The 14,715-nt window shown below is 33.0% G+C and overlaps 1 protein-coding gene across 2 annotated transcripts in view; it reads right to left on the bottom strand.

The window, feature by feature from the left end:
• Positions 1-14,715, bottom strand: part of KCTD3 (potassium channel tetramerization domain containing 3) — a 78,013-nt gene that overhangs the window by 56,037 nt on the left and 7,261 nt on the right. The window contains exons 2-3 of one of the 2 annotated variants that reach the window (XM_074309158.1): positions 8,420-8,473; positions 7,365-7,410 (exon numbers count right to left, since the gene is read on the bottom strand). In XM_074309158.1, the coding sequence (XP_074165259.1) occupies positions 7,365-7,410; positions 8,420-8,473 (100 nt within the window). Of the gene's footprint in view, positions 1-7,364; positions 7,432-8,367; positions 8,474-14,715 lie in introns of both variants that reach the window. The other variant, XM_074309159.1, reaches the window with a different exon arrangement.

The following is a 14,715-nucleotide window of genomic DNA, read 5'->3' as shown; positions in this document are numbered from 1 at the left end:
GATGACAGGAACAAATAATGACAAATGTTGGAGGGGATGTGGGGAAATTGGGACACTAATACATTGCTGGTGGAGTTGTGAAAGAATCCAGCCATTCTGGAGAGCAATCTGGAATTATGCCCAAAAAGTTATCAAACTGTGCATACCCTTTGACCCAGCAGCGCTACTACTGGGATTATATCCCAAAGAAATACTAAAGAGCGGAAAGAGACATATATGTGCCAAAATGTTTGTGGCAGCTCTTTTTGTTGTAGCTAGAAACTGGAAGATGAATGGATGTCCATCAGTTGGAGAATGGTTGGGTAAATTGTGGTATATGAAAGTTATGGAATATTATTGCTCAGTAAGAAATGACCAGCAGGAGGAATACAGAGAGGGTTGGAGAGACTTAAATCAACTGATGCTGAGTGAAATGAGCAGAACCAGAAGATCACTGTATACTTCAACAACGATACTGTATGAGGATGTATTCTGATGGAAGTGGAAATCTTCAACATAAAGAAGATCCAACTCACTTCCAGTTGATCAATGATGGACAGAGGTAGATACACCCAGAGAAGAAACACTGGGAGGGGAATGTAAATTGTTAGCACTAATATCTGTCTGCCCAGGTTGCATGTACCTTCGGATTCTAATGTTTATTGTGCAACAAGAAAATGATATTCACACACATGTATTGTACTTAGACTATATTGTAACACGTGTAAAATGTATGGTATTGCCTGTCGTCGGGGGGAGGGAATAAGGGAGGGGGGGTAATTTGGAAAAATGAATACAAGGGATAATATTATAAAATATATATATATATAATAAGAACTTAATAGTAGATTCTTCAATGCACAATCGCTGCAACACTCTGGCTCCCCACCCCAGTTCCTTGTGCTACAATCTGGGCTTGGCAGTCTCTCCCCCTGCCTGATTGAAACAGACTGCTCCTAAAGTTTTTCTACAATATCATCTTCTGGAAATTTGTTATACTTCAAATATTTGTGGGTTCTGTCACTCCAAAACCAGTTTAGAGGCTTAATTTGCTGCTGATTTGAGGGAAGGTCAGAGGAGGTCACATAAAACCCATCTACTCTTCACCATCTTCCTTAGTTTTTCTTGTGTAGCATGACAGATGTGGAAATATTTTTTAAAGAACTACACATGTTTAGTCTATATTGGATTACCTGCTATCTAGAGGAGGGAGATGGAAGGGAGGGAGAAAAATTTGGAATACAAGGTTTTGTAAGGATGAATGATGAAAACAATTTTTGCATGTATTTTGAAAATAAAAAGCTATTATTAAAAATTAAAATAAAAAAGAAGCACATACAACAGCCCATAAACAGTACCATGTTGCAATTCTAAGGCAGAGGGAAGCACTTATAGTTGGTCATAAGACAACAGAAGCTCTACTCATGAAAGCTGAATCAGGTAAAGAAGAATTTCACATTCCAAATAGAAGAGTTTAGATATAATCCTGACAATAAAAGGGAACCACTGGAATTGATTAAGTGTACCAAGTCATACCTGCACTTGAGGAAAATCATTTGGGTAGTGGTGTAGTAGATAGACTGGAATGGGAAAAACTTGAGACAAAAACCCAATTAGGAGACTATTTATAATAGTATAGGTGAAAGGGGATGATGGCCTGAATTTAGGTTGGAGGCTGTTTAGATAGAGAGATGGGAACAGATATGAAGATATTAAGGAATTAGAAATGAAAAGATCTGGCAACAAACAGAATAAGTAGCATTAAAGGAACCAATAATAACATCAGAATTGTGAGACCTGGAAGACTAAAAGGATAATGGTATCCTTAGCCAACAGTCAACAAACATCTAAATGTTTACCATGTATCAAGCACTATATTAAGCCCTGGTAGAACAAATAAAAGCAAAAGAAAATATAGTTCTTTCCCTCAAAGAGTTTCTAATAGGGATAGACAACACATATAAAGAAACTGAAAAGAATGGGAAGATGAAATAAAGAAAGTTGAATAAAGCCTATAAAGGAGTAAAGATATGCCTGGCCTATCATCCCACTTAAGTAGAGTTTCTAAGAGGAACAACCCAAACAGGAGAAGTTGAAGAGGTAGAAGTGAATTCCAGTGCTGAAGTAAACTTCCAGAATTAAGACATTTCTGAGGACATGGTACAGGCAATATAAAGTTCAGCCTAGGAAAAAAAAAAAGTACCACAAAGAAATAAGGTTAGAAGAGAGAGCTTCCTTTTATTCCTAGAAAACTTCCTATTGAGAGGGTACCTAATAATAAATGAAAATGCTGTATTTTCAGAGCTGGCATTTAGAAGATGAACAGACAACCTCTCAAGACCTATTAAAAGCTAAGACTAACTTTTGTGCTAAGTGTGGAAGATAAAAAGAGAAATAAGATACTCCTGCCTAATGGGGGAAGACAAAAAAGACAAATATAAATACTTCTTTTGATCTTTGAAATGGCGGGGGAAGGCTAATAGGGAGTAGAAACTCATTATAATTAATAAGGGATAGTAAAAGAAAAGCCAGTTACCCTTTATAAATTGAAATTATGTTAAGGTTAGACATCCCAGGGAATTAAATAAGCTGAGAAGTACTAAATAAACTGACTAATTCACTATTTTTGAATTGTGAAAGATCATGAAAAAATAGAAAAGATGTTACAAAACTAGAAAATGTTATAAGTCCTGATATTCCCAAAATAAAATAATGGACTTTGCAAATTGTAAGCTCAATGAACATGAGTTCAATTCCTGGAAAATTTCTAGAACTAAAAGCATAGTAATTACTGCATTTTAAATATTATTTCTTTCCAGATATATTCCTTCCTTTTACCCAGTAAGCCTTTCTTTTTATCAAAAATTAAGAGGGGGGAAATGGTTCAGTAAAACTAACCAATACATGAGTCAGAATGCAACATTATACATGCAATCTCTTCACTTATACAGTGAAGGGAAGAAAATATACTCAATTCTTCTCCAGGTCCAAGCATGGGCATTATATTTTATACTGTTCCATTTTACTATTCTCATCTTTTATAATATTGTACTCATTATGTATGTTTTCCTCTAGATTTGTTGTCTTTTCATTTTCTGATTTCCTCACATTTATCATTACAGATTCATTTCAATTTCAGTCTATATTCTGCAAAGCAAGTTCTATATTCTTTTAGGATTGATTTTTGAACATTAAAACTAGGAAATCTTGATTACAAGGATTGGTCAAATAATACTAACCAAATTCACTTTTTTTCTGATTTACTAGTTTCTAGACTGGTGAATCTTAAGAACACTGTAGATATATAGAGGACTTAAATTTTAACGAACATATGGGAAAATCTTTCCTGCTATTACTATGGAAAAGATGAAGAAGCTGAGTAGGTGACATTAGTTAAATGCTTGAAAATGATAGAACCCAGAGTTGTCATAAGAATCCAGTTGTCATCTAGCAGTGTGTGTAACTAGTAAACTGCCTCAAGAATCTGTGCTTAGTCTTTTGCTGGATAATATTTTTTATCAACTATATGTTTAAAGACATAGATTACATAATAATTAAATTTACAGATGACAGAATCATAACTGGTCCAATGGATAATAGAATTAAGATCCAAACGACTCATGAAAGGATAGAATAAATGGCCAAATCGAGCAAGATAAAAAGTTAGTGGGGTTTATCAAACACTAGATTATTATAGTCATTGATTATTGTGTCATGTGTATCTAACCTATCCACTGATCTACCACTATTTCTTAGTCAGTACTACATAGTTTTGATGAATGTTGCTTTACAATAGTGTTTTAAGTCTCATTCTGCTAGGTCACCATCCTTTGTATAATTTTTTTTTTTTTTTAAATAATCCCTTTGAAATTCTTGACCTCTTGTTCTTCTAGATGAATTTTATTATTTTTTTAGTTCCATAAACAGTTGGCAGTTTGATTGGTATAACACTGAAAAACAATCTAATTTAGGTAGAATTGTTATTTTTATTATATTAGCTCATCCTTCTCATGAGCAATTTTTATTTTTCCAATTGTTTAGATCTGTCTTTATTTGTGTGAAAAGTGTTTTGTGATTTATGCCATTTGCATAAGTCCTAAAACTCCAGTTTCTGCGTAAGAACTATTTCACAAAAATTGCTGGAAAAACTGGAAAATAGTATGTCAGAAACTCAGCAAAGACGTAATTTCATATTCCATACTAAAATAAGATCAAAGTAGGTACATAACTTGGGTATAAAGGGTAGTACTATAAGCAAATGAGGAAAGCAAGGGATAGATCTTTGAAGAAGAGAAAAGTTTATGGCCAAAGAACTAGAGAACATTATAAAATGCAAAATGGTCAATTTTGATAACATTAAATTAAAAAGATTTTGTACAAATAAAACCAATACAGTCAAGACTAGAAAGGAAGCAGGAAACTGGAAAAAATTTTGCAGCTAGTGCTGATAAAGCTTCATTTCTATAATATTTAAAGAACTGAATCAAATTTGTAAGAATACAAATGACTTCAATTAATGTGGTCTAAGGATACAGACCATTTTCAGATGAAGAAAATAAAGCCATTTATAGTCATGGAAAAAAATCACTATAGAGAAATCACTGATAGAGAAATGCTATCAATGCTAGAAATGCTATATTCTCTGAGGTACTCACACTGCTTAGGTTAGCTAATATGACAGGAAAAGACAATAAATAATGAAGATATAGGAAAGTAGACACTAATGCATTATTAGTGGAGTTGTGAAATGATCCACTCGTGCTGGAGAGCAAATTTGGAACTATGTTCAAAGGTCTATAAAAACTGTGCATACCCTTTGACCCAGCAGTGCCACTACTGGATAGATATGTATCCCAAGGAAACCATAAAGGAGGAAAAAGGACCCACATGTGTGAAAAAATTTGTAGCAGCTCTTTTTATGGTAAAAAAAAGAATTGGAAAATGAGTATATATTCATCTTGGGGAATTACTAAATTGGGGAATTGGTTGAATGAACTGTAGTATATGAAGATAATGGAATATTATTGTTCTATAAAAAATGATGAACGAGCTTATTTTAGAAAAGCCTGGAAAGATTTACATGAGCTGAGCGAAACAAGAGATCCAGGAATACGCTGTATACAATTACAGCAAGAATGTGCAATAATCAACTTTGAAATACTTAGTTCTTCTCAGTGGTTCAATAATCGAAAACAATTGCAAAAGACTTTGGACTAAAAAAATGCCATCTGCATCAAGAAAAAGATGGAGATGTATGTAATCAACATTATATAAACCAATGTAATGTAAATTTACACATGCTATGTTCACTTCTTTTTTTCTGTTTTTCCTCTCCCATGATTTTTCCCTTTTATTATTTTTTCTCCCAACATGATTTATAAAGCAATGAGTATTAAAATAAATAATTAAAAAATTTTAAAAAAAATTAATGGGGACAAATTCAAAGACTTACACTCAGGTTCAGAAAGTAAACTTTCTAAGTACAGAGAGGGAAAGATTCAGCTAAAGAGCAGTTTTCATTAAATTGTGAACTCAATGAGTCCACAATGCAATAGAGCAGCCAAAAAAAGCTAATAATATAAAAATTTCAAGAGAAAAGTAACTTTCTAAGCTCTTTCCTGGTCAGATTTTACCTGAAATACTGCATTTGGTTGTGGCAAACATATTTTAGGAAGAACATTGAAAGTTGGAAAATATTACAGGAAAGGGTTAGAAAATGGATTGGCCTTCACAATCAAGACATAAAAAGACTGGCTAGAGCAATAATCTTGAATTAAAAATATTTGAAGACAGAAAAACTGTCATAATTTGTTTGAAGGACTGTCACACTGGAAAAAAAAAAAATAAAAAATAAAAATAAAGTTGTTCTACTTGGCTCCAGAGGATAAAACAATGAACAAGGGGAAAAGTTGCAGAAAGGCAGATTTCAGATCAATATAAAAAGGCAGGTCCTACACAGGCTGCAAAACATTACAAACAAAGAATTACACCATGGAGAGGATGAGGAGGAAGAAGTATAAAGGATATTACCAAAGATATGTTTGACCAAAAAAATGAGCCAATAATATATAGAGAGCAAGGGGATAATTGAAGGAAAACTCCCTTGGTAAATATACAATGTAAAGTTAAACAGAAGAAAGTCTCCAAAGCATGGACAGGGCCGAGACAATGTATTGAGAAATATCAAAGTCACAAAGCCATAAAGAATTTGCAAGCCGGATAGATGAGATCACAGATTGACTGTAATAATGAGTATAAAGAAAAACTAGCCTAGCCTATAAATTTTTAATTAGACCTGTGATTTCACTGGTATATGGAATACATGCTTTTAAAAGGCTAATAATATTCTAAAAATGGCACTGATTGAATATTCCAAGTGAATATAAGAATAGAATAATAGAATAGAATAATTATATATAATTGTTCTCATATATAACTCAACATAATATAGCATAACTGCAACTATAAAATAGATTTTGACAACTAAATTTTAATACTCCTGGTGCAAAAGCTGAAGTTTGTCATGAAATTCAAAATATATCAAAATCTTGGGGGCAAGGGGAAATTAAGCATTTACATTCCACTTGTGATTATTAACTTTTTTTAGTTTTAGGAATCTATAAGTAATCTGTACATAAACAAGTTCAGATTTGGAAATGTAGATTATGCTTAATTAAAAGTATTATACTTTGTGCAAGAATGTTTGTGGCAGCCCTCTTTGTAATGGCCAGAAACTGGAAACTGAGTGGATGTCCATCAATTGGAGAATGGCTGAATAAATTGTGGTATATGAATATTGTAGAATTTTGTTTTTCTGTAAGAAATGACCAGAAAGATGATTTCAGAAAGTCCTGGAGAGACTTACATGAACTGATGCTGAGTGAAATGAGCAGGACCAGGAGATCATTATATACACCTCAACAACAATACTATATGATGATCAATTCTGATGGAAGTGCCCCTCTTCAATAATGAGATGAAGCAAATCAATTCTAATAGAGTAGTAATGAACTGAACCAGCTACACCCAGCAAAAGAATTCTGGGAGATGACTGAACCATTACATAGAATTCCCAATCCTTCTATTTTTGTCCACCTGCATTTTTGATTTCCTTCACAGGCTAATTGTACACTGTTTCAAAGTCTGATTTTTTTTTTTTTTGGTACAGCAAAATAACTGTACGGACATGTATACATATATTGTATTTAATTTATACTTCAATATATTTAACATGTATTGGTCAACCTACCATCTGGAGGAAGGAGGGGAAAAGTTGGAACAAAAGCTTTTGCAATTGTCAATACTGAAAAATTACCCATGCATACGTCTTGTAAATAAAAAGCTATAATTAAAAAAAAAAAGAAAAGAAAAAGTATCATACTTACAGCACCAGTTTCATCTCGAAGGGTTGAAATTCTGCCACTCAGTAAGCTAGAAAGTATAAACATTAAGCTGTAATTATATCTACAACTATGAATAATATCTCAATTTTAAAATGTATGTGGATACACATACATACACACACACATGTGCGCGTGCACATACACACAACATTTCAAAGGTTTTAGGCCAATTTTAAGGTATTAAAAGTTGAAAAACTTAAAATGCACTAAAAAACTCTAGAACATGTTGGATATGTTAGTTTGTTATCATACAAAAGCAACTCAGATACTTTATAGACTATCGGAATAAGGTCATTCTAATCAAGAATTCAAGGCCATGATTAATTCTAGATTTCCAAAAGCATTTAAGTTATGTATTCTATGAATAAAACCTATGGCCCTTTAATTATGGAGGTATTTGACTTCCCACCTTGAAATGAAATGAAAACATTTTTAAACAATATTTCATTACCAAATAATAAGGAGTGGGACTAAATAGCCTAGTAGTCAGTAAAGTTATTTTAAGTAGTTAGAAAACTGGTTCAAACTACTGACAACACATTAAACAGATCTTTCCTGATCATGATAGTTCTATGAGACATATACTGCCACTTTCAAAAAGTCATTTCTCAATATATAAATGAAAATTCTTCAAAAAGTGAAACAGGATCTTACAAGCCACTTAAAAGTGACAAGTGATTTTCAGACAAGTAACTTAAAATTGTCTTATTTTACTTATTTATAAAATGAGTAGGTTAATCTAAATGATACTCATAAACTTTACCTATATTTGGGAGGCTCAGTAATTTATTAAAATATTAACATGTGTCAATATTTTACAAGTTTTACAAGTGAGATTCTAAGAAACAAACATGAATGAGCCACAGCCTATATTAAGAATATAGTCTACATTCAAAGCAGTTAACATTCTTCTATAAAAATCTAAGGGGGGAGGGAGGAGGGAAAGACTTTTTTTTGACCAAGCAAAGTATTCTCTTTCTATGACAAAGAATCAAAATTCTAAAAATGATTATATTAGAGATATAAATATAAAGTACCTGGAAAAAAATGAATCTGGAATCCACATAAGTGTTTGTCTTGAGGTACTGAATCTGTAATTGAAAATTAAGTCTTAATTAGAAATCAGAAAAGATCATTTGAAATTTCACTTATATTCCAGAATTAGCAAATGACATTTCATACAACTCCAAAATTCTATAAAGTTCTAAACTATTTATCATTACCAAATTGCAGGATAAGACTCAGGACAAAAGTTATAATCTATCAAACATAGGTTCCTCGAGGGCATTGGTTCCTTCAATTTTGACTTTGAAATCCCAAAACCTGGCACTCTAGAGAACATTGGAATAAGTGGAGTTTTCTTTAAAATGATTAGCAGTATACCAATATTTTTTTTTTATTCATTTTTCCAAATTATCCCCTCCCTCCCTGCACTCCCTCCCCCCGATGGCAGGTAATCCCATACATTTTACATGTGTTACAATATAACCTAGATACAATACATGTGTGTAAATACCATTTTCTTGTTGCACATTAATTATTAGCTTCCGAAGGTATAAGTAACCTGGGTACATAGACAGTAGTGCTAACAATTTACATTCGCTTCCCAGTGTTCCTTCTCTGGGTATAGTTATTTCTGTCCATCATTGTTCAACTGGAAGTGAGTTGGATCTTCTTTATGTTGAAGATTTCCACTTCCATCAGAATACATCCTCATACAGTATTGTTGTTGAAGTGTATAGTGATCTTCTGGTTCTGCTCATTTCACTCAGCAACCAGTTAATTTAAGTCTCTCCAAGCCTCTCTGTATTCCTCCTGCTGGTCATTTCTTACAGAGCAATAATATTCCATAACCTTCATATACCACAATTTACCCAACCATTCTCCAATTGATGGACATCCATTCAACTTCCAGTTTCTAGCTACAACAAAAAGAGCTGCCACAAACATTTTGGCACATTCAGGTCCCTTTCCACTCTTTAGTATTTCTTTGGGATATAATCCCAATAACAGCAATGCTGGGTCAAAGGGTATGCACAGTTTGACAACTTTTTGGCCATAGTTCCAAATTGCTCTCCAAGCAGTATACCAATATTAAAACCATTAACAAGTATTATGTGTAATGGAGATAATGTAGAAGCCTTCCCAATATAACCAGGAATGAAACAAGGATATCTAATATAACTGTTACTATTCAATATTGTACTAGAAATATTAGTTTTAGTAATAAGAGATGGAAAAGAAATTGAAGGAATTAGAATAGGGAATAAGGAAATAAAAGATATCACTCTTTGCAGATATGACAACAAAATTAGAGAATCCTAAAGAATCAATTAAAAAATTACTTGAAACAATAACAATATTTTGCCAAAATTGCAAAGTTGCAGTTTATAAAATAAACTCATATAAATCATTGGCATTTCTAAAAAACCTACCAACAAAGCCTAACAGCAAGAAATAAGAGAAATTATATTTAAAATAATTATAGTCAATATAAAATATTTGGGAGTCTAGTTACCAAGACAATCCCAGGAACTATATGAACAAGGCAGTACTAATATAATAAAAATGATAATTCTAGCTAAATCAATTTACTTATCCAGTGCCACACCAATCAGACCACCAAAAAATTACAGAGTTAGAAAATAATGAAATTCTTGTGGAAGAGCAAAAGGTCAAGAATATCAAGGTAATTAATAAAAGAAAATGGAAAGAAAGGTGACCTAGCTATACTAGATTTATATTATAAAAAAGGAATCATTTGGCTAAAAAAATTATTGATACTGCTAAATAAATCAGTGTGATAGGTTAGGTATATAAGACACAGTAATAATCTATTTTTTGATAAACCCAAAGACTCCAGTTTGGGGATAAAAATTTACTATTTAACAAAAACTGCTGGGAAAACAAATTAGGAGAAGAAGGAATAGCATACCTGTCAGATCTAGGAGAGAAGGGGAAAAATTATGACCAAGAGATAGAAAACATTTAAAAAGGCAAAATGGATAATTTTGATAAACCTGAAAAGGTTTTGCACAAACAAAACCAAGGAAACCAAGATTAGAAGGAAATAAGAAAAATGGGAAACAATTTTTAAAACAAGTATTTCCCAAATACATAGAAAATATAAAGTGTATAACAATACATTTCCCAATTGATAAATGGTCAAAAAATATTTAGGTAGTTTTCATATAAAGAAATTTGTTAGGATTCTTACAAGGTGCTAAGTCACTGAAATTGATAGAGACAATAATTATCTAATTTAGCATGGTTCAGTATGACTGATCTGATCCTACAAGGAGATGTTATGGGCCAGAACTTGAAGCAAGGTACTCAAAGGAATTGATGAGATAATGATTCTCTAATTTACATGTATTTAGTACTTACTATAATTCCACAAAATTCACACCTTTAAGAGAGTATATATAAGGAGGAGCTGACAAGCTCACTATAGGAAGACTGATCTTGGACTTCTGGGAGATTCACAAGTCAGAAACCCACAAGCCCACTCTCTGGGAGGAGGAGTCAAGATTCATTCCAACTTCTACCTTTGTGATGGTTGGAGACACTGGGAGGATGAGAAGCTGAAGCTGGCTAGAGAGATTCAGAGGGAGCTCTTGGAACCAAGGAGAGAGATAGGCCTCTATTAAAGATAACCAGGCCCAGGAAAAGATTCAGGATTTTGAAGGACACTATAAAGGATCTGGACTTTGGGATTACTGAACTAAACTGAAATTAAAGCTGTCTCCAGAAGCTCCCCTAGAAATCTGCTCCCAGAGAACATTATAATTTAGAGAAGAGAACATTACAGATATTAAAGCTACTTATAGTCACATAAAAATGTTCTATATCACTATGATTAGAGAAATGCAAATCAAAACAATTATGACATACTATTACATTACTGTTAGACTGGCTAATGTGACAAAAAAAAAAAGGAAAATGATAAATGTTGGAGAAGATATGGAAAAATCAGACACTAATGCATAGACTTGTGAACTGATCATTCTGGAAAGCAATTTGGAACTAAAAACTGTATACCCTTTGATTCAATAATATTACTTCTAGGCCTGTATCCCAAAAAGATAATAAAAAAGGGAAAAGGAGCCATATACACAAAAATATTTATAGCATTTCTTTTTGTGAAGTCGAAGAACTGGAAACTGAAAGAATGCTTATCAATTGGGGAATGGCTGAACAAGTTGTGACATATGGATGTGATGGAATACTGCTGTGCTATTTAAAAAAAAAAAAAAAAGATCAATAAGCAGATTTCAGAAAAAAACTAAAAATACTTATGTGAACTGAGGCTCAGCAAAATAAGCAGAGTCAGAAGCACATTATACACAGTAACAGCAACACAATGATCAACAGATTTAGCTCTTCTCAGCAATACAGTCATCCAATTCCCAAAGATTCATGATGGAAACTGCTATATACATCCTGTGAAAGAACTAATCTGAATGCACATTGAAGTATATTATTTTCACTTTTGAAGGGTTTTGTTTTTGTTTTTTTCCTAATGGTTTCTCCCACACACCAATGGTCTGATTCTTCTTTCACAAAACTATTAATATAGAAATATGTTTTAATATGACTGTTGGTTGGTTTGGTTGTTATTCATTCTCTAAGATGAACAAAATAACATGACTATGTCACAGTCAAGTTACAGTGTGTCCTATTGTGGTCGATCAGACCAACATAAGCTTGGAATGCTCTGCCCAGATCGGCCACAAATAGTCCATATGAACATTAGGGATAGTTTCTATATTTTGCCACATTTCCTCAGCATCCAGTATATTATCTTTTCAGGTCTTCAGAATCTTCCTAAGACTATTCCAATGGAAGCGATTAGGTTTCCTGGCATGGCACTTGAGATCAGCACAATGGCTTTGTAGACCTTCAATTTAGTAGTTAGTCTAATACCTCTCTTCTACCATACTTTCCTTCAGAGCCTCCCAAACACTGAGCTAGCTCTGGCAATGTGTGTGTCAATCTCATTTTCAATGTGGATATCCCTGGAAAGTATACTGCCAAGGTAAGTGAACTTATCCACAGCATTCAGAATGTCACCACTTACTATAACTGATGGTTCCACATACTACATTGCTGCTGTATTAGGAGAGAGGGAATGGAGGGAGAGGAGAGAAAATTGGAACTCAGATCTCAAAAAAAAAAAAAAAAAAAAATGAATATTGAAAAATTTTAAGTTTACTGTTATTTCTACTCCAGCTATCTGTTCATCTCTGATAGTGGGAATCACAATTAAAACTTTTCCTTTTTGATGACCCTGACTTTTTAAATTTGAAATTACCATTAAGACAAGTTAAGGAGTTAATTAGAAGCTCTAATTTTGGCTCTTAATTCTAGTACTTTCCCTTTGTTAAATTTTTTTCTTATTTGTTCCATATATAGTTTGTTTTTACAAATCTATTTATTCTATATCTCCCCATTAAACTGTGAAGTCCATAGGGGGGAATAATTCTTTTCTTGTTTGTTTTTGTTTACTTAGCACTTAATAAAATGCTTATTGATTGAATAATAAATATTCATCTAATGAAAATACCCTATCACTTCTATTTCATACCAGTACATTTATAAACAACGATTGTGACCTTTTCTCCAAACTTTTCATCTACTTTTTCTCTGGGTGATCTGTACTATAATGACAAAAAATTACTTCTAGTCTAGCCCATCCCCTTTTGTTCTTGTTTCTTTAAGACTGGATTGTCTTATCTAGCCCAGATTGGAAGTGCAGTGCCTTCTTATGGGCTTTATTTCAAAGGACTCATTTCTGACTCTTTCCCAGGATTTACCATATTAAGGCAGGACTTAGTAATAAGGACATATTTAATTAGCTAATCCATATAGTTGCATAGTACTCAGTACAAAATGTCTAACAGCCTCAAATCTCCTCAGAGATTAGAGGTGTACACCACCACACCCTGCATATATCCACAAAGTTTTATTTATTTATTTTTAATGGCAATTTAGTTAAGTAACTTACTTGTCCAGAGCCAGCTAGCTACTAAGTTTCTGAGACTAGGATTTGGACCCCTCCCCACTGCTTCTTAAAATATATTAATACCTAACTTTACTTTGTTTCTTTTGAATAAAGTATACCCATCCCTCTAGAGCCATGTTCCAATCATGCATTTCATTCCATCAAGTCTCCTCCTTGGCCAGAACTTTGAGAGTTAACCTTGTTTGTTGCCTAAACTTGAGGCATTTATGAATACAAACAAGAGTACAAGGTTTCACTACTGGCTCCTTTCCTGGGTTTTTCTTTTTCTGAAGCTATTCTCCATGGCATAGAAGTTTGGAGATATACATAGACTTAAATTTTGTTTCAAAGAAATCTACTTCATAAATATCAGATGAGGGAAGCATTTATTAAATAGTCCTTGTAAAGGAGATACAGTGGGTTTTAGTAGACTATAAGCCCTAAATGAGTCAAGTATGACAGGATAGCATTCATTCTGGAAAAAAGTCTCATCAGTATAATATAAATAATAAAAAGTAACCTTTTTAATGTTATATCATTTTTTAAAAACAAAAGTTACCATTATTTGCAACAGATAAATAGCAGAAACAGTCCCAGGCTAAGTACACACAACTATATGGAGCTTAGATCCAAGTTAAGAGCTAAGAGTGCCACCAAAAAGCCCTCCAAAAGTAACCAAACATCCATGAACTCAACCAAAAATGTTAACAAAGAAGTATCAAGCAACTGAATGAGTCATGCTGATTTGCTTATAAAGATGGAGGGATTTATAACAATAATTCAGGATTTGGTCACTGCCACCAGAAATTATAGAAGTTATCCTTAAGAAGCCCAGATTTAAATATTACATAACAGAGTTCCATAAAAAAGCTTATTAACATTTGTAATAGAGGTACAAGACCAAATTCTCAATTTCCAAGTTTTCAGAAAAGAAAAACTTTAAAATATAAGCAGACTTCCAACACACTGGCTGGATTATTTACAGAAGATTTGTGGAAATATTAGTTTGAAAACACATGATAAAGATGTCACTAAAATCTAACTTACTGGTGGGAATACCCACGTTGTTGAGAGGACAAATCAAAAACATTTTGCTCATGACATTCTCTCTGCCTATATTATCTTCTCCTCATTTCTAACTCTGCAAATCAAATTCTTACTCATCCTTGAAAGTCCAGTACAGTGTGAGTGTGAGTGTGAGTGTGAGTGTGTGTGTGTGTGTGTGTGTGTGTGTGTGTGTGTGTATAAAATCACCCCCATTTTACAAATCTGAGACACAGTATTTTATTTTGAAGCCTTTTATAACTTGTTCCAATCTGTCTTTTCTGG

This window comes from Sminthopsis crassicaudata, chromosome 4, assembly GCF_048593235.1.
Source record: "Sminthopsis crassicaudata isolate SCR6 chromosome 4, ASM4859323v1, whole genome shotgun sequence".
NCBI classification, from domain to species: domain Eukaryota; kingdom Metazoa; phylum Chordata; class Mammalia; order Dasyuromorphia; family Dasyuridae; genus Sminthopsis; species Sminthopsis crassicaudata.
This window is presented reverse-complemented; position numbering and strand designations above follow the sequence as displayed.